The 27,244-nt window shown below is 34.7% G+C and overlaps 1 protein-coding gene across 2 annotated transcripts in view; it reads right to left on the bottom strand.

Annotated features, from left to right (window-relative positions):
* The window catches only part of Ptp61F (Protein tyrosine phosphatase 61F), a 184,544-nt gene that overhangs the window by 52,006 nt on the left and 105,294 nt on the right, over window positions 1-27,244 (bottom strand). For both annotated transcript variants that reach the window (XM_090397453.1, XM_090397452.1), the window contains exon 6: window positions 3,120-3,329. In XM_090397453.1, the coding sequence (XP_090253579.1) occupies window positions 3,120-3,329 (210 nt within the window). The remainder of the gene's footprint in view (window positions 1-3,119; window positions 3,330-27,244) is intronic.

Below are 27,244 nucleotides of genomic sequence, written 5' to 3'. Positions count from 1 at the left end.
ATAACCTCAAGGAGTTATACACACTCATCCAGATCAGACTTTTACAAACATCTGTGCCCACGATAGGATTCACACCTACAACCTGTTAGTTGGAGAGTGGGTATGCTATCCATTCAGTCAATAAGGATGGCTGTTAACAGAGCTAATCTCAAATGGTATGGTCACTTAAACAGAATGGAAAAGGAAAGGAGCAAAAAAAGTATCTTAGAAGACTGAAATATAAAATACTTACAATAGTGGAGTCCTGACAGATAATAGAGAAACTGGAGGAAAATCCTTGATAAGAAATTAATAATAATGCATCATAATATCCTGTACACCTCTGGGGGTACATATAGAGAATCTGATGAAGTCACTCACTCACTCACACATACAGCACCAGAAGCATGCTATTGCGATTGCACTTTTCTTTCTTTAAATAAATAAATTAAAAAAAAATTCCTGATAGATTATTTTAAATGTTCAATATCATTATTTCAAGTGTGCTATCTTCAACCAGCAAAGCTGCTAGGCCTTCATATACAGTTGACCCTTGAACAACACTGGTGTTAGCCCCCCCCTCACACACTCTTCAAAAATCTGTGTATAACTTCTGACTCCCCCCAAAAACGTAACTATTAAAAACCTACTTGACTGGAAGCTTTAACGATAACATAAACAGTCGATTAACACATATTTTATAAGGTATATATGTATACATACTATATTCTTACAATAAAGTAAGCTAGAAAAAAGGTAAGAGGTAAAAAATGAAGGACATGGTTTGAAGATAAGATCGTGGACAGGATCACATGGCTATGCAGAAACAAAAAAAAAAGCCACCAACAGAGAGAAATGGAAGGACATGGCACCGCATCCTCTCACTGAGGACGCTACATGAAGAAGAAGAAGAGAAAATGTTAATAAACAAAAATCATAAGGAAGTGAAAATACATTTACAGTACTGTATTTATTGGTACAGTAAGTTTAGTCGTCTGTTTACAAGATGAATTGTATGTCTGTCAGTACCCACATCAATATTGTCTTATATGATAAAAAACACTGTAGATGTTATACGAATTACTAACACTAGACATCAAAAATGAAAAGATAACACGAAAAAGAAATGATCCATATTTATTTACATGTATAACGATTGATGCATTGATAATGAAGCAGTAGCAATATGATTGCTTTATGGTAGTCTAGTGCAATCGATATGATTGCTTCATAGTAGCCTAGCCTATACACTAATGAATGAATCGTTATAAAATTATTTTATGCAAATTAATAACAGTTTATTTAGCACTGCACCTTTACATTTCTCTAGACTGCAAATGGCCATGTACGGTATGCACGTGTTTGTGTGCATAAGTTTTAATAAATTTTAACTTTTTATAAATAGATTTATGCATACTTTATGGTAGTAAATGATAAAATAGACTACTATCTACATATATTTTATGCATTCATGACATACCTAACTTTTTCTTAATTTTTTCAATATTTCTAAGCTACGCAGTACGTGATTTTTTTCAAATTGTCTCAAATCTCAAAAAAAAATTTCCAATATATTTATTCATAAAAAACCATGTATAAGTGGATCTGTGCAGTTCAAACCCACATTCTTCAAGGGTCAACTGTATTATTATTATTATTATTATTACAGTAACATCTATGGAGTCAGGAGGGTCTCTTAACCAGCAACACATCTATCATAGTGAACCTTGAAATCATTCCCACATTCAAAATGCATTTTATTCACCCATCTCCTCTTCATGTAAAAAAAAAAAAATCTACTTCTCATAACTATAGAATAACATGTATGTCACATAATAAATTTAGTTTAATCCTTTATCCAAGTGTAAGCAAACAAAGTTTGCACCTGAAGCATCTTCAGGACTGAGGCAACTTGTGTTAAAGGTGGACCAAGCTTCCATCACTCTTTGTTTTAGTATCTCCCATAATACAAAGCACATCTCCTTGCGGACATGTATAATGTTATGCATTAAGGGAGGGGCCACTACCTGGACCGGTTTTGACCTTTATTGAGGTCTCATCAGTGGGTGCCAGATCCAGAGGTAGTGATACCAAGGTGGAAGAAATGGAGAGGTCATCTTTACCTATGCAAGTTGGCAAAAGGTGTCTCACCTTATTATTAAATTACTCTGAATTTAGAGAAAGATGTTGGAAGTTTTTTCCCCCCCACTTGGTTAGACTATAATAAATTTAGTTTAATCCTTTATCCAAGTGTAAGCAAACAAAGTTTGTGCCTGAAGTATCTTCAGGACTGAGGCAACTTGTGGTAAAGGTAGACCAAGCTCCCATCACTCCTTGTCCTTGGTATCTCCCATAATGCAAAGCACATCTCCTTGCGGACATATATAATGCTATGCATTAAGTGAAGGACCACTACCTAGACCAGTTTCATCTGGGTAGTGGCCAGAGTGATGACAAGTGAATACAGGGAGTGATGGGAGCTTGGTCCACCTTTACCACAAGTTACCTCAGTCCTGAAGGTGCTTCAGGCGCAAACTTTGTTTGCTTACACTTGGATAAACAATTAAACTAAATTTATTATAGTCTAACCAAGTGGGGGGAAAAAACTTCCAACATCTTTTTCTAAATTCAGAGTAATTTAATAATAAGGTGAGACAACTCGTATAGGTAAAGATGACTTCTCCATTTCTTCCGCTTTGGTATCACCACCTCTTGGTCTGGCTCCCACTGACGAGACCTCAATAAAGGTTGAAACTGGTCCAGGTAGTGGCCCTTCCTTTAATGCATAGCATTACACATGTCTGCAATGAGATGTGCTTTGCATTATGGAAGATACTAAGATAAGTAGTGATGTGAGCTTGGTCCACCTTTACCACGAGTTGCCTCAGTCCTGAGGATGCTTTAGGTGCAAACTTTGTTTGCTTACACTTGGATAAAGGATTAAACTAAATTTATTATAGTCTAACCAAGTGGGGAAAAAACTTCCAATGTATGTCACAGTAAATAACTTTTTTATTATGTAAACATTTCGTCTTAAAATTAGAAGATACTAGCATTTATTCTATACACACACACACACACACAGATTTCAATTCAGACAAAACAGGAATAGAAAAATAGTTTCATGCAGAAATAATTACCAGAACAAGGCAGGAATCAACAAGGCAGAAAGTTCCTGAGCGGCCAATTCCTGCACTGCAGTGGACAATAGGGGGCCCAACAGCTGGATCAAGGGCACCAGATTCCCGGACGGCCATTAGGAAATTTAAAAATGCAGCAGGTGATTCAGGAACTCCAAAATCTGGCCAAGTAGTATAATGGAAGTGTAGTACTACTCTAGACTTACCACTCTGGCAAAAGATAAAACTGAAAATTACTAAGTTTATCACCACTTCAAGTATACACACAAACATTTTTATGCTTTTAATTTATATACAGTATTAATCAAAGCAATAAAAGAGGAATTTCAGGTAACTTTGAATTGTCTAAATTGGGACACACATAACTAAGAGCCATCACAAATTAACATGCAGTTTAATGGATTATTTAGTATAACTTCTCAGTGAAATTTAAGTATTACACAGATATAAATTTATTGTGAATAATCAATCAAGAGGCTAGAAATAACACAATTCTAGAATTTAAATCCTAGAATTGTGTCTATTTTCATGCATTTCTCAACAGAAAAAGATACATACTGTGACAATCCAACACAGATAAGATTTCACGCATAGTTACCTCAAAGAAATGTTCTTCAAAGTCATATTGCTTGGATCACTAATTTGATCATTTCAAACAACAAAATTACATGATAACCACAATAATAAACTTTCATGAAAGTAAAATTTTTGTGCTGAAAATCAGTGTCTGATGATGTACTCCACTAAGTTTCCTGAGAACTCTTATACTTGGGTCTATCTCTGACCAACTGTTTTATTTCAAACTGGATCCATAAGTTAAAGAGTTTGAATACTGTCTAGAATATTGACAACTTCAGGTAGCAGAAAAAAATTCTACTTCTTCCTCAACAGAGCTGTCTGCAGAACTACAGGCACAATTAAATCTCATTGTCTACTTTCCCATTTTTAAATTTGCTCATGTGATATTAAAGTTTATTTTCATGCTTAGTACAAAGCACCATAGCTACTCCTTCCTTTTATCGATCACTAATGCTGCTCAAATATAACATATCATATTTATAATTTAGAAGTGTCTCACCTGTTTTTGTTAAGTAATGTATTATGTTAACATGTTTCAGTAATTCTTCTGCTAGTTACACCTCTTTTCCAAACTCTTCTCATGCTGAATGCCTTTCTTCAATTCTGCTGTGGGCCAAATTTGTTCCAGTAGCTGGCTTTTTTTGCTTTTCATAGTCTTGATGAAATCAGCAAGGAAGTTTTTGCTAGCATGGTAGGCTGATTGGATAATGTATCCACTCTTCAACCTACATGCAGTGAGTTAGAATCTCACTGGGGACACAAATGTTTGTGAATGTCTTTAGGTGGTAGATGAATATCACTAGGGTGAGACCACCACCACTCTGCTTACTGGAAGCCTGGCTTGAAAAAGTTATTTTTCTAGAGCAGGATTTATGAATCTAACCTTAAGCTTAGCCTATACACACATAGTACTAACATTAATGTACTATAGGTCTACAATCTTTCATGGGTTGGGAATCACAACTGGGTTATACTGCAAATTCCACCCAGTCAGCACAATATATTTTAAAGATCATAACATCAGAATGACTTTCAAGGTGATTTAAAAACTGTTGGCAGCCCCTCAGGTCTCCTGCGGAGACTGTTCAACACCCTGGAGCATACAGAACACCATGCTCATGTGCTTTAACCTATATAGGACAGATAATCTGTAGACTTAAAGTGAGAAAAAGCAAACATGTTGAGCATAACAGAAAAGAAAGATCTGGTTTGGCCAACCATACCTCAACCACTAACCATACAGTAAACTGGGATATTTCTACCATACCATATTTAGAAGAAAACTTTTACTCCAGACTTCTAAAAGAATCCATTACAGTTATTCATTCATGTGGATCTTTGCATAGAAATCAAGGACATATTAAATGACATTTGAAAATCTCTCATTAAATCTTTCAATATTTGGATTTCAATTTTGCCAACAATCATCTCCAGTCTTTACCTGATGACAGTTAATGCATGGCATGCAACTTCATATTTGTGTTTTAGGATGAATTAATTTATTTTCATTTGTAATGAATTTTTAGCATTGGGACAGCTTTGTTGTTATCTGGTTATGTTTTTTGTGTTTAGTATGCACTCTGGAGAAGCTGTCAGTTTTGTGTGAGCAAAACTAACCAATTATAAGTTTCAAATTAAAATTACAACTTATAAAAAAATTCTTGTTTAATAATATTCATGATATCTGTGTTACTGTTACACCACCACATATATGCAGTTTTAATCAATCTAAGATATAATTTGGTTGGCTAAATCCCAAACTGCTAGTACATCCTCATTTTTTCAACATCCAAATGAATATTTAGATGCAAGGAATGGGCACTGAATCAGAATCAACTCTACTTAGTTCTCCACATTCTTTATAGACTGTGTGGAGGCTCCAATCAATTATGTTTCTTCAATCCTTCAAATGACTACTCTGTCTAAACCATTTGTTTTATTAGTCTTTCATCTCACATGCTGTTTAAGAATGTAAGATGGTTACCAAAACTTACTGATGATCCCTAAATTATCCCTGATTCCATAGTCTTGAAGATTAGTAACATAAATTTCTTATTCAGCATTTCAAGCTTTACTGTGATTAGACCAATAATGCCTATATTCATTTGTCTAATATTTCTCAGAACTCTTACATCTAGTCTCTGGTCTCATAAACTGTTGTATTTCTAACCAAACTCTATCAGGAGGATTAGATTTAAACAAATTTAATGGATTTGAAAATCTATCTTATCTCTCATTTCATTCTTATTTCTCAGAATGAAAACACAGTAAAGTTTCTTGGAAGTTTTTCCACTTGGTTATACTATAAATTAAAGATACCAAGAAATTATATACTTGGTTTAATCCTTTATCCAAGTGTAAGCAAACAAAGTTTGTGCCTGAAATATAATCAGGACTAAGGCAACTCGTATATAGAAGCTAATGACTTCACATCACTTGCCTTAGTATCCCATAATGCAAATCACATATCCTTATGGGTATGTATAATACTATGCATTATGGGTCACTGGTCTGGGTCACTACCCAGACCAGTTTCAATCTTTACTGAGGTCTTGTCAATTGGAGTCAGATCCAGAGGTGATACTAAGGTTGAAGTAATGCAGAATTCATATTTTCATATATGAGATTATATTTCAGGCACAAACTTTGTTTGCTTACACTTGAATGAAGGATTAAACCAAATATATAATTTAATTTCTTGGTATCTTTAATTTATAGTATAACCATGTGGAAAAACTTTCAACAACTATCTCTAATCCATAGTATTTTAATAATAAGGTGCGACACCTTTTGGCAACTCGTATATGAAAATATGACTCCTGCATTACTTCAACCTTAGTCTCACCTCTGGATCTGGCTCCCACTGATGAGACCTCAATAAAGGTCAAAACCAGTCTGGGTAGTGACCCCTTCCCATAAGGAAATGTGCTTTGCATTATGGGATACTAAGGCAAGTGATGTGAAGTCATTAACTTCTATATACGAGTTGTCCTAGTCCTGATTATATTTCAAGTGCAAACTTTGTTTGTTTACACTTGGATAAAGGATTAAACCAAGTATATAATTTCTTGGTATCTTTAATTTAAAGCAAAGTTTCTTGTCTAGTGGCGCTTGAAGTGAAAAGCTTCTACAGCCCATTTATATGTGTTTGCCATGATTTGATAAACATGGACACCAACCCATCATATGAAGCAGTGTCCACACAATTGCCAACACTTTTCAAGTAACTAAGGATCATATGTTTTATTGGAGTGCACATTAGTATCTATTGAAATCAGTGCTAATTAATTTCTCTGTGCTCATCACTGAAGTGAGCGTAAATGTAACTAAACAAATCTGAGCGTAACTCTTGAAACGACAGCTAAAATTCAGAATATTGTGAATGGCTGCATTGCCAACATATGCAGATCCATATTGATATGTGCATTTACTCTAACTATAATTTCACTGTTATGTTATATTATATTATGTTATGTTATATTATGAACAGGTACTTGTTCAATGCTCTCACACACTATCATCCTTACGATAAACTTGATATGAACGTCTTTTTTGAACAGGTACTTGTTCAATGCTCTCACACACTATCATCCTTACGATGAACTTGATATGAACGTCTGGTATACTACTACTACTAGTCTTGAATTCTGCCTGATTTTCTCTATTATTCATTACTTGGGGGGGGGGGGGGGGGGGGACTAGCCTACCAGTCCAGAACAAGGGGGGTACGCCCCCCCCCCCCTGTTCTGGACTGGTAGGCTAGTTCTCCTTGAATTCTGATGACTCGACACTCAGGATAGCCCCTGACTGTCGAGTCATAACAAATTTATTATGAAAATCAGCAATAAAAAGATGAAAGCATGAAAATATATAGGAAAACAGAAAAGATCAACTGCTTTCTTAATACTTGAATGCTTTATTAGTTCAATTTAGCTATCAAAAAAAAATTTATATAAAGAAAAAATAGAATGCCTGAGGTCAGCATGGTGGTGAAATCAGTAAATGACTTTATCTATCCTATATATATATATATATATAAAATGTTAAGCTTTTTTATGTCACGTTATTTGAAACGTTTTGAAACTCAGGAGCTACCCTGAGTGTCGAGTCATCAAAATTCAAGTAGAACCAGCCTACTAGTTTGTTTAAAGCAGCTTGAAGTACCGTGATTTAATTCAAACCACTGACACAGAACTTAACATTCAGTTTTAAAGTTTTAATTCATTTTTCGTGCTTGGTTGATATCAATAATGCCCTTTGGGTGGAAATATCTTGGTTTGAATCCCATCTAAGATGCATAAACTCTTTATACTGACAAACTGGCTAGATGAACACACAGGCCTCATAGCCTTTGTTGATGTAGCCATAAATCCCAAAGCTGCTAACCAACCAACAAATCATCTTTTGTAACTATTTTAAGCATCTTCTGGGAAAGAATAAAGTTAATGAAAAAGTTATCCAAACACTTTGATAAATCTAAAGTGATATTAACACTTATCTGTATGCAATTGATAATGATATTAAAACCATACTTTATCATAAACTTGATATGATAAAGTATAAGGTTTAGAATGTCATTAACTCATCAAAAATTACTATGCATCAAAATTAGATGTTTTAGATTTGAAAACTCACAAAAAAAACTCATTTTTATACTTCGTACTTTACAGATAATTAGAGATTTAACTGTAAAATTATTTTCATATGCATGTGTATGGATAACTTTCAGTTTTTATAAATAAAGAAAACTGTTCATTTTTGTGTCCTCTGTGCAAACAATGCAACTAAATATTTATCATGAAGATTTTCTCTATGAAAAGCTTATTGAAATGCAATATTAATTAACTGTCAAAACTCATGTTTACTTTGTGTTTATCCTGAAGAAAACCTGTAAGATGATTAAATACATACTGAACAGAAACAATTTTTTTTTGTTGTGTACACACAGAACCACAAAATGGTAATCTGCCAATAACCTGGGTACACTGACATATTTCTGATGTGATGTTGTACTGTGAGAATGTGAGAACAAAGTCACAAAGACAGCTGTTCTGAGTTGATTTTGAAATCAAGCGAAAATCAAATTCATTAAAAAAAGTTTATAGAAAAAGATCACGCTAAGTTTGATTTAGGTTAATGAATCTTTCTAGGAATTCTCCAACAAAGAAATTTCATATCCTATGATTTAAATCTGCCCCCCCCCCCCCCCCCATACACAGTGAAAGAACTTATAGCACATCATTACTGTGTGTGAGGTGCATTAAGGATTAAGAGATAAATCAAGAGCTAGAGGTTGAAGTTGCTGGGGAAAAACATTATGAGGAAGGCTGTTCCAGAGGACAGAGGCAGATGGAATAAATGAAGAAGAAGAGGAGCAGCAGCTCTGATGTGTTTTCAATTGCATTGAAAATGGATCTTTTACTGCTACTGTTTTAATATGTTCAACAGTAATGCCAATTCACTGGAGCAGTGATCATGAAAGTATCTGTAGAAGAGACACATAGCTGAAATATTGCACCTGAGAGATAGAGGCTGAAGTGAGTATGAGAGGAGGGTCATCTATGAGATGAATTACTCTCCTCTGTCAAGAAATTTTAAGGAGATTTTAGGTGCATTACCCCAAAAATGTGTGAACAGTTTCTAAGTATTCTAAGGATAGGGTAATTTACATAACTCTATGTAAATCCAAATTTGGGATTTACATTGGGTTAGTAGCTAACTGGGTGGTTGTAAAATAGCTTCTTCAGTAGAAAAGAATGCCTAGTTTTTTAGAGACTGAGGAAGCTACTGTTGTGATATGTTTATGCTAGGAGAGGCTGAAGGTAAATGTCAGTCCAATGAGAGATTGTAACCTGATGATGTATATACAGATATTTGCGGCAATCCCTTGATATACGCGGCAAGAGTCTTGATTAACACACCTTTAAATTTACCATGTAAAAACATGCAAGCCTCGTGGCGTGAGCATGATGACGTCATTCCTTCCATGAAGCTGTGCCCCCAGAGCCTGAGTGCCAGCCAGTTACTTCACTGCCAGCATTAAGAGTGGGTGTATTACAAGCTCCAGTTGTTCTGCTGTACGTATTTACAAATTACATTTTTTGTTAAGTTTTACAGCCCATTAATCATGTCGAAGAATAAGAGCAATCCCACAACCGGGTCATTAAGTGAAAAAAAGAAGAGGAAAGTAATTACCTTAGATACAAAACTTGATATAATTAAAAAATGTAAATGTGGTGAAAGTAAAAGTAAGATCAGAAGTGAAAATGGTTTTAATTAGTCTACAATACAGACTATTTTATCCAAAGCTGATGAGTACTGCGAGCAAGGTAAAGTTGCATCTACATTTGCAAGTATGCAATGCACACGTAACCGGAGTGCTATAATGGTTGAAATGGAAGATCTGTTGATTATTTGCCTAGAAGACTGCAATCAAAAGAGAATTCCAATTAGTGCCTATAATATCATGGCCAAAGCTCTAAGCCTGTTTTCAAGACTTAAAAAGATTAAATATAAAGAAGACAATTCAAAATTTGAAAATTTTAAATCTAGGGCTGGATTAAAGAATGTGAAAATAACAGGTGAAGCTGCAAGTGCCGATGAAGATGTTTCCACATTTCCTGCTGAGCTGCAGAGAATTATCGAATTATCCTATGCAGTGACTTACCCAAACTATTTAACTACCTATCTCTGAAAGTCGATTACATAGAGTCTACCCTAATGGTGAGATAATCTTCCTTTGTGATTTCAACATACATTATTCAGACTGGCTTCCTTTTTCCAATTTTACAGACAAAGCAATTAAAGAAGTAGAACTGTTTACCAAATGATTACGATTACCGCCAAATTTTCAATGTAGATGAAACTGGCCTCTATTGGAAAAAAATGCCATCTAGAACTTTTATATCAAAAAAAGAATCAGCACAGCTTGGCAATCAAGTATCAAAAGATTGCTTAACTGTTATGCTTGGAGGGAATGCTAATGGAGATTTTAAATTGAAGCCACTGCTTGCCTATTGAACTCAGAACCCAAGGACTTTAAAAGGATGTAACAAGAACTCTTTGCCTGTAATTTGGCAGGCGAATTCAGAAGGCTTGGGTTACCCAAAGTCTATTCGAAGACTGGTTTAAGTCTTATTTTTTCCCGGCAGTTGAAGCTTATTGCAAGAGAAATAACTAGCTTTTAAAGCTGTTTTCCTTTGAGATAACGCACCAGGTTATCCAAATTCTCTTAATGATCTGCTTGAGAATGTGAAAGTTTTATTTTCCCTGCCAAATACGACATCATTGCTACAACCTATGGACATGGGCGTCATTGCAACTTTCAAAGCCTATTTTCTTAAAAAGACATTCTCAAAGGTAGTAGAAATAACAACGGGAGAAAACGCGATTACGCTCCAAGAATTTTGGAAAAAATTTAACATGAAACACACAATTGAAAACATTCATGACTGGTGGGAGCAAATGTCTTCTAGCTGCCTGAAAGCTGTTTGGAAAAACCTTTTGCCAGAATGCGCTAATGACTTAGGTTTTCAAAATCCTGTGAACAACGTGGTCGAAGAATTCGTTGCAATTGGTGAAGACCTTGGTTTTGATGGTATTGATGCAGAAGATATTAAAGAATTATTGGATTCAAATTAAAAAGATTTCAGTGACAACGATCTTCTTGAAATTGAACAACAACACCCATATGAAGACAACGAACAAATGGAATGTGAAGATGAGGTTCCAAAGGAGATAACAACCAAAGAACTGGATGGAATATTTCACAGTTTAGAATCGCTTAAGCAGCCAGTAATGGATATGGATCCAGATGTTAATCAAAGAATGCTTGTTTGCTGAGGTCTAGAAAATCATTTTGCTTGTTATAATAGAATTTATGCTGACAGGAAAAAAATTAAAACTGTTCAAACGGCTCTTGATAACTTTTGATAAAAAAATTTGCAGTAACTAATGTAGGTAAAAGCATTTATTAACATTTACTTTGCATTCATTTTTTATCTTTCCTAAAAGAGTACCATATAAAATGAATTATTAATACAGTAATCAATCATGGATGAATTGTACTTTTTTACCATTGATTATTATATTTGATTAACGTGATTTTGATATACGCAGTAACATCTAGGGATTAATTAATTGCATTAATTGAGGGATACCTGTATTACTGAGGATAAGGGAAGGAGAGCTGACATCCTTTTTATGGGAGAAAAGGGAAGAAATATGCAGAGCAAGGATAATTTGACCAGATTATCCTTGCTCCACTGAAGGGATGTATGAAAATCAGTCTTTTAAGGCACTGATTACGGATGACCTTGATGCTTAGGTTGTCGGAGAATGACATGATTTGTTGAAAGAATAGGATCAATTGAATTGACAGAAAAGTTATAGATAGGTTTGGTAGTCATTTATATATCAAGAGAAAGAGGATAGCTGATAGAATGAAATCCTGAAGAACTCCTGCATTGATGGCAAAGCTCTACGAGCTTTGCCACTTATGCAGTAACTTACCCAACCTATTTAACTACCTATCTCTGAAAGTCGATTACATAGAGTGTACCCTAATGGTGAGATAATCTTCCTTTGTGATTTCAACATCCACGATTCAGACTGGCTTCCTTTTTCCAATTTTACAGACAAAGCAATTAAAGAAGTAGAACTGTTCACCAAGCCACCAGAATTCCAGATAATCCTCATCATCATCATCCTCCAAACACTCTGGACCTTTTCTAAATTGGCTCTCCCCCCAAATACACTGCTGATGTTAGTACTCCTTTTGGAAAGTCGACAGATCATCCTTCTCCCAGTCATTCTTAGTCTCGTATTTTGTGGCACTACAATTGCCAACTGTGATGATCTTCAAGATTTCTATGCTTTCCATGGTCAGATTATTGCTTCTGCTCTTCTGGTCCTAGCACCTCCATTGATCTAATAACAGAACTTATTCTCACTAGGATGAGTGCTTTTACTCCCTATTCAATTCAAAATCCTCAACCCTGGTTCTCCAACAATTGTGCAAAGCAGTCCATACCACAAACTGGATGCCCAATGGCTCCAGTCAAAAACTATAACCTCTCATTCAGCTTACACTACAGCTTGTAAAAATTGCAAAAGAAATAAAAACAACAAAAATTCACAGGTGACTTCATAAGTGCCAAATGCACTAAGCTTGTCTCCTGTCCAAATGGTAGCTGAGCTTCTGATCCCTCCGCAGGGTTGCGGGATGCAACTTCTGTCTTTTCAAGTTTCCACTTCTCTTACATCCCAATGGTACAATGGTAACATCTCATAAAGATGAAGCAGACCTATTGCATCAGTTTTTTTCCTCCAACTCTCATATAGACAACTAAGGAAAGATCTCCAATCAGTTCATAAATTACCCACAGTATGTCTCCTCTAAAATTTTGCCAGGATATCAGAAAAATATTCAGTAGCATTGATACCAATAAGTCTCCCAGACCTGATGGTATTTCTCCAGTTGTACTAAAAGCTTGTGCTCCAGAATTCACATCCATCTTGTATCATTTCTTTAACATGTCATACTCATCTGGCACTTGTTTGGAAGCAAAGCTTTTATCCAACCTATCTACAAAAAGGCAGATAGTCACCTATCAAACTATTGCCCTATTACTCTGATCCCAATACTTACTCCCAATAATAATGGAAAATACAGCCAACTGCTTCACTACTTAGAGACTCGCCAAGGAATTCTGCCATTCTCATTCCACAGCAGATCTCCTAGCCAACACCAACCCACCTTTGAATGCAAGCCATGGGAAAAGTTCAAAGAAACTCTAGTGGTTGCACTTAATATTTCCAAGGCATCTGATTGGATTTGGCATTGTGGCCTTTTTTTTTTTTTTTTACCAAGCTACCATCTTAATGAATTCCTCCTTCCCTTTGTGAATGGATTGTTAGCTTCCTCTCCAGTCATTCACTATAACTCATGGTGGATAGTCTCATCATATTTTTCAAATTAAGACTGGTGTATCCCAGGACTCAATGCTGTCATCTACATTCTTCCTTCTACACATGAATTTTGCTGATGACAGTACTCTCCACTCCTCTTATTCATTTTCAAAACTTTGTCATGGTCTGGTAATTCATGCTTCAAGATCTTTAACCTTAAAATCTGATCTCCTTGACATTCTCAAGTGGAGATGAGGACAACTTGGTGAATTTTAAAGTCACTACGATGTAATTCTGTCTCATTTCCAAATAGAAAGACCATCTCCCCCCCCCCTCAATTTTGACAATATTCCTCTTCTAAACCAAGATGACATCTAATCTATCCTGGTATTAAGCATATCAGGTCCACAGCCTCTTCAGCCTTCATAAATCTTGGTATTCTTTCTTTTTGTCCCAAACAGTACTTCTCTCCTGCTCAACTCCTGATACTTTATAAAGCTCAAATCCACCCAGCCTTAGAATATTGTTCCCACAATGATGATACACCTAAGATCCCCCCCCCCCATCTTGGAATGCTTGGTTGTATACAGGTGAACAATTTGCTTAAATGATGATGCTCCTTCCTCACTGACTCCCTCCAACAGATGCTCTGTTGCTGCATTCTCTTCTACAGGTATTTCCATGGGTGTTGCTCCACTGAATTGACCACAACCATCCATCCACCTGCTTCCATCCATGCGTACAGGAATATAAGTAGCTGCCAGTCAACACATATATATAGTTCTAACTCATTGAACCAACTTCTCATCCTCTGCTTTCATTTCATACACCTGTGTTCTCCGGAACAGTCTTCCCCACATCGTTTTCAACTTTCTAACAAGGTATATTACTCTGATACACCATACCAGAGAGTTTTCAATCTAGAATCTCTTCCTGTTGTTATTCTTCAGCTAAAAATCTCCCGGTGACATTCTACCAGTCATTTATTGTCTCTATTGCAATCCTAATGCCACCACACAATTCTGAACTTTTTGATTTCCTTTCTTTATATGCTGATTTTTTTTCCAGTCCAACTTTATAACACAGTTGACTCTCCCTATGGTAAACATCACTATAACAAACAAATGTAAAGTCCTGGCGAGACCCCATAAGTACAATGCTATGCTAAAAGAAAATTGATACGGCAAACTATCCACTATAACAATATTTTTGTGGTTCCTAGGAGTTTGCTATATAGTCAACTGCAAGTTATCTTCCCTTGAAGATTTTAATCAACTCCAACTGGGTTTCCCCTTTTTAATTGCACAGTTCAGCAGTCATAGCAAATGCTAAAACATTTGCTATCACCAATGATCTTATACAAGCTGTTCACACGCTTAATAGAATAACAAATAACTATAGCCACTCTTCAAACACTCTAGATCTCTCTTTGTTTTTTTTTGCACTAGAAACTCTTCTAGTATACTGTGGATGTTCTTTGTCCTCTAGGCAATTCAGACCATAACTTGGTGTTAGTTTCTTCTCCCAAGATGCAACAATGCAGTCAGTCTAATCCATGTATTTGTTTGCACTGTAAGAAAGCCAAGTGAGATGATCTTCAGGTTGGATTACTGCTTTCAGCCTTCTGTCTATCCAAACATCTGTACTGAACATATTATTGAAGCAACACTTATTGCTATAGAAACAACTATTTACCACTCCACTTTAATTCTCAACCCATATCTAAGCCTTCAGTCTCCATGTAGTTTGCCAAGTCTGTAGAAGAAAATAACAGGGCATTTTGTAATTAGCTTTCATGGAAATCTCATCCCCTTTTTTTTTCCGTTCATACCAAACCATGAAACAAGTGGATGCAAACTATCAACACATCCAAAACTGATTTAAAAAAGGACTAAAAGAAGAAACCTCAACATGTCCAAATAGGAGTCAAGCATTCTGATCTCTTGCCATAGCTACTGGCTATAACTTTTGTCCAACCATGCTTCCACCACTTTTCAAAAGAGGCAGAAGAAATGATGCAGTGGAACCTTGGATGGTTCCACTGCATCATTACACACACACACAAAAAAAAGCCAATTTTGTGGCTTTTACTTTTCCTCTAATTCTTGCAAAGGCTATTAATACCTCCTGTCATTCAGAAAATGCAGTTCCAATGCCCTGTTGGAATTTTTCACTAGAAAGAAGTCAGAAGAATCCTGTCAGAAGACTTGAATACAAAAAGAATCTTGTATTTAATTACCATCTAATATCACTCATTTTAGTTCTTTCTAAAGTAATGGAGAAAAGCTTTAATACTCAAATGATACACTACCTTGAATCTTCTCAACTAATAATGATCATAGAATGGATTCTGCTACTCTTGATCAACACAGGATCTTTTCGTTTAAATTACATACTTTTGAACATATGCCATGGAGAATCTCAGTGGTTGCTCTTGATAACTAAGGCATTTTATCAGGTTTGGTATGAAAGCCTATTAAATAAATTCCCATTACATGATCTGTCTTCTTAATGCAACTTTCTCTCTGGATACATATTACATATGAGTTTTTTAGGACAAAATTTTGCAACTAATGCTAGCGATCCACAGGCTCTATTCTTTTACCCACGCTCTTCTTTCTATATATCAAGGACCTTCTCCAGTTGGCTGATGAGAGTATTATGTGCTTCTCTTCTCATTTGGGAAGAAAGGCACTACACAAATCAGCAAGAATTCCAGAATATCAGCTTTCATAAAATCTTCAAATCACTCTTTAATTGGTCTGATAATTCTCCTAATTTTAGTGCTAGTAAAGCCCAATCCTGTTTTAATTTTCTCAAAGTAATCCTTTTCTTCCAATCTTAATCTTGACAAAAACAATTCCCAAGAGAAATTTCATTTTGTCAACACTAGAAAAAATGAAATTTCTCTTCTTGGGATTTTGCTCTCATTAAGAAAAGAAATCTGCTTTTGTCATTAAAAGTAAGACTGGAAGGGTTGTTTTTGAGAAAAATAAACTAGGATTGAGTTTTACTAGCATTGAAATTAACATCATCCCTTTGATGAGCAACTTAAAGATCAGATGTTAAGAAATTTGATATTCTGGAATTCTTCGTGATTAGTGCGATTCTTTTCAAATGAAAATTTATAAATATATTACAAATATTGCCTCCTCCTCCTCAGCAGTCAAAAAATTGGGTTCTCTTTCATTTGAGGCATTAATTGACCTCCTATTTCTCTAAGAGCTCACTAAAAATACTCAATTAAGTACAGAAGAGGGCAATTAAGTTGATTAATAGCCCATCTCTCACCAATTCATTCTAACCTCTGTCACACAGATATGCAGTTTCTGCTGCTTGCATGTTTTAGAAAATACAAGAAAATGTGATAATTTCTTCTCCATATCCAAATCACACGTACAGCACTGTTTCTCAACTTCCCAGCCATGGCCCAGTACCAGACCCTAGCTTCAAGAAGTTCTCCTGGAATTTGTCATTTTAGTTTTCTAAGCATTTTCATGAATATATATTTTATAGTGGAAATATTCTGAGAAGAATAAAATTAGTGAATGTGTCAAAAAAGCTCAGACCCAGAACACCTAAATAACATCTGTGTAGCAAATGTCAGTGACCGAACCACGTATATTTTTAAACATGGAAGTATTCGTGAATTATCGTTAATTTTCACACACACATCAAAGATGTATAACTGAGAGGAAACCTCCACATAGCCTTTAAAGAAATGCGGAGAACCGACCTCACCTTCTCGTGGTGCACCCTGTTGGGTATCTACCTGGTTACTGAATGAACGAGGATGGGCTGGCAATTTGGGATTTAGCCTAACAAATTGTATTCTTATTGGCTTAAACCAATATACAAAATGATGGTACAACGTGACAAAATTTCATGCCGGATAGAGCGTTGCCCGGTTAAACAAGGCTCCCGTTGTTTTCACCAGGGAACCAGGGCAAACAGCGAAAAGTCAGCTACTGGAACAAATCTGAAAGCACATCCACAACTCAATATCACCAGAGTTAAAGATCAGTACTATCAACATATGAACCCTGAATGGCAAAGCAATGGAGCTAGCTGAGGAATTAGATAAGTACCAGATCGACATAATAGGGGTGACTGAAACAAAAAAGACAAAAACTGGTGAGATCTTTCTGAGCAATTAATACAAAATGTTATATTCAGTCAATGACAATCAAGGAAAAGAATCAAGGAATCAACAAAAAATATGAGGCTAATCTAGTTGAATGGCAGGCAGTATCAAGTATAGTGATGTGGACAAATATCAGAATGGGGAATTGCACAATGAGACTTATTTGTGCCTATGGTCCCACAGAAGGGTGGTTCTACTAAAGTAGAAGTGGAGGAATTTTTTGATGCTTTAGAGAAAGCAACTGACACAATGAAAAAGGAACAGTTGGTCCTTGTTGGGGATCTAAATAGCAGAGTAGGAAATGATTGTGAGACATACAAAAATATTTTGGGAAAATTTGGAGAAAAGAGCAAAGCTAATAATAATGGCAAATATCTGTTGGATTTCTGCTCAGGACATGGACTGGTTATTACTAACACCATGTTCCAACATAAAAATGTGCACAAATTCACATGGAGAGAAGAGGCAAGGAATAAGAAAAGTCTCATTGACTATGTTATTGTTGATAGTGATGTTTTCTCCCTGGTGCAGGACACCAGAGTGTACAGAGAATTTGAAATTGGAAATGATCACTATTTAGTCTTGAGCAGGATAAAATTGAATTTCATATTGAAAAGAATAACATGTAAGAAAGTTTTAAAGCGAATAAAAGTTAAGCAGCTCTCAGATGTGAACTGTAGACAAAAACATACAAAGCTTATTGAAGAAAAAATGAAAGAGTTTGAGAACAGGAACCAAACCTCGGAGATTCAGTGGCAAGCCTTGAAGAAAACCTTGATTGATTCAGCCAGAGAGGCATGTGGGGAGGTTGTCTGCAAGGATAAAAAAATCAGAAATCCATGGTGGACACAGGAAGTTAAAGAGGCAGTGAAGGAGAAGAAGAAAGCATATCAAAAGTTCCTGGCAAATAAGTCAGCTTATGCTCTTAGAGAATACAGAGACAAATGTAAGAAAGCTAAACACTGTGTAAAACTAGCTAAACAAAAGTCATGGGAGGACTTTGGCAAGAACACAGAAAATAAATATCAAGAAGGTGGTAAGATATTCTGGAGGTTGTTGAAGAAGCTTAGAAATGGAAGAAAGAGTACTGAAAAGGAGTTAGAGATGATAAAGGTGACATGAAATTGGAAGAAAAGATATCCTTGAAGTATGGAGTAATTACCTCGAGAAATTACTAAATGAAACAAGCAGTGATAGCACAGTGGTAAAAAACACTCAACAAGCATACATTCAGAAATACATATCCATACTTGAAATAGAAAAAGCAATCAAAGGCTTGAAATGTGGAAAGCCAGCAGGAGTAGATGATATTCGACCAGAAATGCTGAAATATGGTGGTATAAAAGTCTTACAGTGGCCGCACTGCATAGTTCATTAGGCCTGGACAGAGGGACGAATTCCTGATAATTGGAGTAGAGCTCTAATAGTACCCATATATAAAAAGGGAAATAAAACTGAATGTGAGAATTACAGAGGGATTTCCAGTATAGGTATGCCAGTATACTTAAACGGTTGAGAAGAATTGTGGAAGAAAAGCTTGGTGAAGAACAAGTTGGATTTGGGCCAAATAGAGGCTGTCAGGATCAGATCTTCACTTTACGACAAATAGTTGAGAAAGCATGTGTAAAATCGTGTATTCAAGGAACTTTATTCAAAAACCTCTTGTATACCGATTTTACTGGTAAACAAAATTCATTAAAAATACTTGTGGGTAAATAGAGAAATTTTTATATTTTTAATTTCGAAATAATATTTTTTGTATATTACTGAATATTGTCACCTCAAAGGGTTTGCAAAAGAACAGAAAAATAAGTTTAAGATTGTGTCTAAAGAAACCTCTTAGTCACCGGGAATTCCACACAGATTAAGGTATTAACAAATGAACTGGGGCAACTGCAACCTTGTGGGTCAACAGTGCGTGGTGCTTTCCCATCTGAACGCAATGACTGAGAAGGGTGGTGGGTGCAAACCACCGAATTACCAAAAGGCGACGACGTAAGCGAACCCCAAGGCCACTGGAGCCAGATAATAGCGGGTTGCGATGGCAAGAAAGAGAGTTCGGTTCCTGGCAGAGCAGTTTGTGGTGTTCAAGTTTGTCAGTTCCCGTTCCCGGGCCAGCGAGAAGTTTCGAGGTCACGTGGAGTTCCGACCTGAAGCTATGAGTTCTAGAAGTTGAAGAGGTCCCAGAGTCGAGAGGTACGATGATATGATATGCGTTACCGCAGCAGAGCTTTGATAATATCTTGGGAAATGATTTGTAATTGCCATCGGAGACCTGCATTCCAGATGGTAGATGCCAGAAGAGAGACACAACTAAGTTAAGTTGTCTTAGAAGAAATTAGATATCGGATTTTCATGCCGTCAAATTCCTGATATTCAGAGGAGATCTCACAAATCCTGGAGAAGGTACCCGAGTGCAGTGCTAAAGTCGGACGGTAATAGAAGGAAGTGATTTCAGGGATCATTCAGAAAGGACCAGACATCTGTTCAAAGTAAGATCTTTCCTTTGTTTAGCTAGAAATAAGAAGATTGTGGACGATAATTTAATTAAGGGACTTGTTTTATAGTGATACTTGAGGACTTTAGGCTTTATGCTGATATTTGAAGTATTTTGTTATATGTGAGAGAAGGTCTAGCTAAAATTTAAGGTGAAACATCGTGTATTTAATGTTATAGCTCTTGCCTACACCTGCAGAATGTTATGTAAAAATTGATCTGAGTATTACCAAGTTTAACTAGAGAAAATTATAGACACGTGGTCTTACTAGAATTGATTATGATGAACTAAATTGTAAACGTAGTCATTAGTTGTGATTTGAAGCATAGAAGCTAATTTACTTAGTACTTAAAATTGACCCATTTTACATTTCATTGATGTTAAATTAATCGTTTCCTTGTTTAAATAACTTGCCTGATTTTTGAGTCCAATGCACTACTCATTACACTCGAATCTGTGTGAGCCTTAAGGTAGATATTGTAACGACTGCATAACAGAAAATTTAAGTTGCTAGATTTAATTAGAATTAAGAGATTGAGGTTCCGTGTGTTTTACTGTGTGTCATTCTTTTGGAGGGAGATTCAACTCTTACCCACGAATTTGGTGGCGCAGCTAGAAACTAAATACATTTTCCAAATTCCGTTGAGAATAAACACCAATAGGTCAGACAAAGAGATTGGCTCCAGCCCGAGGCAATTTCTTTGTTCTGTAAGTTTTGCAGACATGAGCTTTATATTATTTGCAGCCATAAGTCAGAAGTATAGTAAAGGTTAAGATAAGTTTTAAATGAGATAACTATAGTTTTTTCAAAGGCGTAGAAGACAAGATATAATTGAAGATTTGATAACATATCTTAATAAGATAAGAATAATAAAATTAACAGATTTTAACACATGGGAATATAACAAAGATCTGTATTTAAGTTTTGTCAATCTGGAAAAGGCATATGACAAAGTGCCAAGAGAGAAGCTATTCGATATGCTACAGTTGTATGGTGTCGATGGGGCATTATATCAAGCAATACTTAGTCTTTATTTGAGTTGCAAGTCACCAGTTAGTATTGAAGGAAGTACAGGAAGATGGTTTTAATGTTAAATCTGGTGTGAGACAAGGATGTACATTATGAAGGAAAGTGGTATTAAACACGATATCAGAATTGGAGATGTTAATGTATGCACTTTGCTTTATGCGGACGATGTTATACTTCTAAATAAATCCGCTACAAGTTTGCAAGATTCCCTGACTAAATTGAATAACTGTTGTAATAGATATGGTATGAAGGTCAGCAATAAAAAGACAAAGACAATGAAAATAGGTAGAATCGTTGAAAATGTCAACTGTGTTGTGAATGGAGAACCTGTGGAACAAGTAAAACATTTCAGCTACTAGGCACGATTTTTAGTGAAGATGGTAAATTAAATATGGAAATAGACAACAGAATCAACAAAGCTGGTATGGTAAGAAGTCAACTGAATAAATTCATATGGAATAAGAGAGAAATTAGTCAGAACACTAAAGTAGCTGTATACTAGACAGTGAAAAAACCAGTTTTAACTTAAGGATCTGAGAGCTGGGTCAGAAGTAAAACACTTGACCAGACTAGAGACTGCAGATATGAGAGTCCTGAGAAAGATTAGAGGCGTGAACAGACAGATGGCATCAATGGCAATATCGTATAAAAAAAGAGGATATTAGGAAAGAACTTGACATTGTCAGCATCCAGGAATGCATTAGCAGAGCTAATCTCAGGTGGTATGGTCACTTAAACAGAATGGGCGAGGAAAGATTAGCAAAACAAGTGTTCTCTGCCAGGTTGGCAGGAAAACGACCTACAGGAAGACCAAGATATAGGTGGATCCATAGGCTTCAAAGTGCCTTAGACGATAGAAATATAAGATCTGATAATGTTGGACTCTTGACAAGTAACAGACTGATTTGGAGGAAAATTGTAGATAGGAAGTTAGTAATGATGTAAATTTTTCATGTAGTATTATCATATCCTGTACACCCCTTGAGGGTACATGGCAGGAATTTGATGATGATGAAATCTTTCAACATTCAAGAAAGGGAATACCATTGTTTATGACCAGTCGTAAAAGTTGCCTGCAAGCCGATTACAACAATGGGTGGCGTATCCTCTGTTTTCAAAATGAACGAAATAACATCTGTGTTGCAAATGTTAGTGACCAATCAGCAAGGAAGTATAAAGAAAATTTTTCCACTGAAATTGAAGATCAAGGTAATCTCTATCCTGTTCTCAAATCTAGAAATACCGAATAATTTCTTCGCAAGTTCATATTGCAATGTGTAAGTGGCTGTTTCGAAACCAGAGTGCCGTGATTTTTTAAAAGTAATAGTCTTACAGATTTAAATTTTAATATGAATAAGAGACAAGGGACTTTGTTTAATTTTGGTGTTAAGAAATCTTGTATTAAAGTTTGTGATGCAGCAAATAGTGATTCATCCACCTCAAGCCTACAGAGCAATCTCCATGATATACAAAAGGGGAAACTACCAGCACACAGGAAAAAAGTCTGCATTCACTCGTAAGTACTTAAATGAGATAACTATAGTTATCTCATTTAAGTACTTACGAGTGAATGCAGACTCAATGAAAATCGGCACAATTTAATTTAATGATATTGGCCTGAGGAAACTACAATCCGCTACAAGATTTCATCAGTCCAGTGAGTGATAACTAATTTAAATGTAATTTTATATTTATCAACATGCCACACTGTATACATAAGTGTACTAATACCCTTTACAATTATTCCATAATTAATTATTAATACTTATATTAGTTTAATGTATGAACTTTAAAAAAAATTGGAAAGGTATCTACGAGTAAATATGTTGGGACCAGGCCCTCGTCTTATAAAAAAGAATTTACCAGGCCGCGGTCTCACAAAGGTTGAGAACCACTAATGTACAGCAGCTACTCAGCATCCCTTTATGATTCAACTTCAAACTCACAGAACCAAATTTTCTGACTCTTTATTCTTATTATTACTTATCTTTTGGAAAACAATCTTCTTTCCTATGAATTTCTTACAGTCTTCAAATATATGAGTACAATATAGGGATCTTCAAATCCAATGTTAACAAATTTCTTCGTTCTTCTTTCCTTTCTGTTAATCCATGGTATTAAGGCTGAACGACCCCTCATGGATGGGATTACCATAAAAAATTTAACTTAATTTAATTTTAAAAAAATCTCCTATGCTACTATCCAGTTGAACATAGTAGGAGAGATGCCACAAACAGTGAATTTTGTAAATTCCAAATGGCAAAAGTGATGTTAAGTTATCTTTGAGAGATACAGTTGGCTGATTTTATTGTGAAGAATGAACGTGGCTTCACAACAAATAAATATTTTTTGAAATACAAGGAACACATTCTGAAATACCTTTAAAATAAGGAATTTCATATTTCATCATTATTTTCTTTTATATTTCAGCAAGTCTAGTTTTTATGTATGGTGGCATGATTAACTTGTGAATGATATAGTATTTTTAATGCTGGCGATTTTTAGTTGAAATAAATACTCTGAGAAGTATATATCATCAGTTCTTGTTAGTCAAGCCTTGAGACAACAGCAGCTTTTGAGAAAGACAGAATGATAAACATACCTGGACAGAACACTTTGAAGTTTCAAAACAAAATCTGTGATTTTCTTTTGAGACCTTTCTTTTAGACTTACACAATGATCAGAATACATTTTGGAAAATTATGGAGACAACTACCGAGTTTGAGTAAAACTTTAGTTTAATATAAACCAAAATCAACACTCGACGTTTCGATCTTTATATCAAGATCATCTTCTGGGGCATACAGAGAAACAAGCTACACTACAATCTACATCGTTTTCTAAAGTTACTCACCAACCATTGCAACAATTGTTGGCCTGACCTCTAGTGCAAAAAAAAAAAAAAAAAAAAACTTGACTAATATGATTATACATATAAATTACAACCAGTTGGTATGGAATGGTTTCCAATACTAGCTGAAGGTTGCTTAAGGTCCTAAAGTATGCTGGGTACTAAGTATTAAGTAGGCTTAATATGTGCCATCCAGATTCTTGGAATTTTCATGCTGCCACTGTTGTTATTAGGGTGGTTAATCAGAATTTCGCAGGCTTCTTTAAATTTTCTTTCATACCAGGTTTTTTCATACAAAAAAGAAATTAAAAGGAACCATGAGAACTGAAAATTTTAATGTGATACAGTGGAGTTGACAGAGACCAAAGAGCACAAGCAGGAGTCATGATTTGGATTCATAACTCCCTTTTAAAACAGTTAAAACATTATAAATTATGGAATGAAAGAATAATAGAAGCTAGAATAAAAATAGATAGAGGCTATTTAACAATAATTGGTTTATATGCCCGAGAAGAGGGAAGAGAACAAGATAATATTGATTTTTATAATCAGCTACAAAATATATATAATAAAATAAATAAAAATGATTACATAATTTTAGCAGGAGACTTAAATGCAAGAATTGGAAACACGACAATTAATAATAATATAGGAATACATGGAGAACATACTCTAAACAGAAATGGTAAAAAATTGATTGACTTTGTAGTTTATAATAACCTAAAAATAATGAATTCCTTCTATAAACATAAAGACATACATAAATATACTTGGGCAGCAAGAGGATGGAAATCAATATTAGATTACTTTATACTAAATGAAAAGACTTCAAAATTTTCACTAGATGTTAGAATTCACAGAGGATATGAAATAAGCAGTGACCACTTCCTTGTTAAAATAAAATTAAGATTACCACCTAAATGGCTACAAGTAACAAGAACAGAAAGAAAAATTGAAACATTTGTTTATAAACCTAGACTATTGAATGACACAAATATACAATGGCTATATGAACAAAGAACCAATATCTAGACAAAATAAAACAAAATGAAGAAATAGAAATAGAATGGCTTGATATAAAAACAATACTAAACGCAACAGCAAATGAAAGCTTAGGAAAGACCAAAAAATTCAATAAAAGGAAAAAACTGAAGATCTGGGATGACACAATGAAAGAAATAATCAAAAAGAAAAAAGAAGCCTATCACAAGTGGTTAAGCAGCAAAAGATTAGAAGATGAAATAGAATATAAAAGAATAAGAGCCATAGCTAAAAGAGAAGTTAGAAAAAGACATAGAGAATCATGGAACAAATTTGTTTCTAATTTAGAACATGATTTATATAAAATAAGACCCAATGTATATAAAATTTTGAAACACTTAAATGTAGATACCAAAGAAAACATAAAATTAAACACTGAATTGAAATTAGAAGAATTTCTAAATTACTACACAGAATATTTATATTAGTTTATAGACAATTTTAGACAGACAATTTTAAAAAAGACAACTGGCAAACAATTAATGAAAATGAAAAGGAAATAACTAAAGAAGAATTAGAAATCAGCCTGAAAGAAACAAGAAACAGAAAATCACCTGGAGAAGATAAACTAGGTTCAGAACTATATAAATATGCAGGAACTAGATTCAAAGAAAGACTCTTATTATTTTTAAATAAAATTTACTCAACTGGTATCCCCCCAATAGAATGGAAAAAAGCAATTGTGATTCCTATCTTCAAGAAAGGTAATAGAGATGACCCTAAAAACTATAGAGGTATCAGTATACTAAATTCCTGTTACAAAATATATAGCAGAATCTTAAATAGCAAACTAATGAAATATTTCGAAAACTTTATTTTAGAAGTACAGAATGGATTTAGAAAAGGACGATCATGTATAGACCCACCCTTTTGCCTAAAATTAGTAACAGAGAAAAGAAGAGAATACAATTTAGAAACACATATTGCATTTATTGACTTTGAAAAAGCATTTGACAAAGTTAAAAGAAACATATTATTTAACATATTAAAAGAAAGACAAATACCAAATAATATCCTAAAAGCTATCACAAGTATATATGAAAATAATCAAATACAAATAAGATTAAATCACGAGCTATCATATACGAGAGAGATAAACCAAGGGGTCCGACAGGGATGTCCCCTCTCAGCAACTCATTTTTAATATCTACTTAAATGAAATAATAATAAAATGGAATAAAAATTTACATCAAGGAATTAAACTTTCTCCTACAATAAACTCAAACACTCTCCTCTTTGCCGACGACCAAATAATAATTACAAATTCTGAAGATAAACTACAGAAAGCTATTTTAGATCTAAATGAGATATCCGAAGATTATGGTATGATAATATCAACTGAAAAATCAAAAACTATGGTCTTTAAAGGACAAGATCCAGCAAGAACTAAAATAGTAATAGATAACAAGATCTTAGAGCAGGTGAATTCATTTAACTACCTAGGATGTACAATCACATATGAAAATTAAAAAGATATAAACGTATCCGAAAAATCAAAAACTATGGTCTTTAAAGGACAAGATCCAGCAAGAACTAAAATAGTAATAGATAACAAGATCTTAGAACAGGTGAATTCATTTAAATACCTAGGATGTACGATCACATATGAAAATTAAAAAGATATAAACGTAAAAATTGCAAAATATTTAAAAAAAACAGGTGTAATTAAATCTATATTTAAACCAAACCTAGTTCAAAAGCAAACCAGACTAAAAGTATACAATACATTAGCCCTACCAGTCTTAATGTATGGAAGCGAAATCTGGACAATAAAAGAAAAAGACAAACAAAGATTAACAACAGCAGAAATGAAGTTTATGAGAAAAACTGCAAAGTATACCCTATTTGATCACAAAAGAAATTATGAAAGAATTAACCCAAGAACCAGTAATAGAAAAAATTAAAAAATATAAACATGAATGGATGGAACACGTTCAAAGAATGAAAACAGAAAGATTACCAAAACAAGCCTTAAAATACAAGCCATTAGGGAAAAAAAAACCAGGAAGTCCTCTTAAACGATGACTTCTAAGGCCGGAACAGGCCATGCTAGGCCTAAATCCTTGATATGCAT

The sequence above is a fragment of the Typopeltis vanoorti genome, chromosome 9 (genome assembly GCF_054136105.1).
Source record: "Typopeltis vanoorti isolate ZY-2024b chromosome 9, IOZ_Tvanoo_1.0, whole genome shotgun sequence".
NCBI classification, from domain to species: domain Eukaryota; kingdom Metazoa; phylum Arthropoda; class Arachnida; order Uropygi; family Thelyphonidae; genus Typopeltis; species Typopeltis vanoorti.
This window is presented reverse-complemented; position numbering and strand designations above follow the sequence as displayed.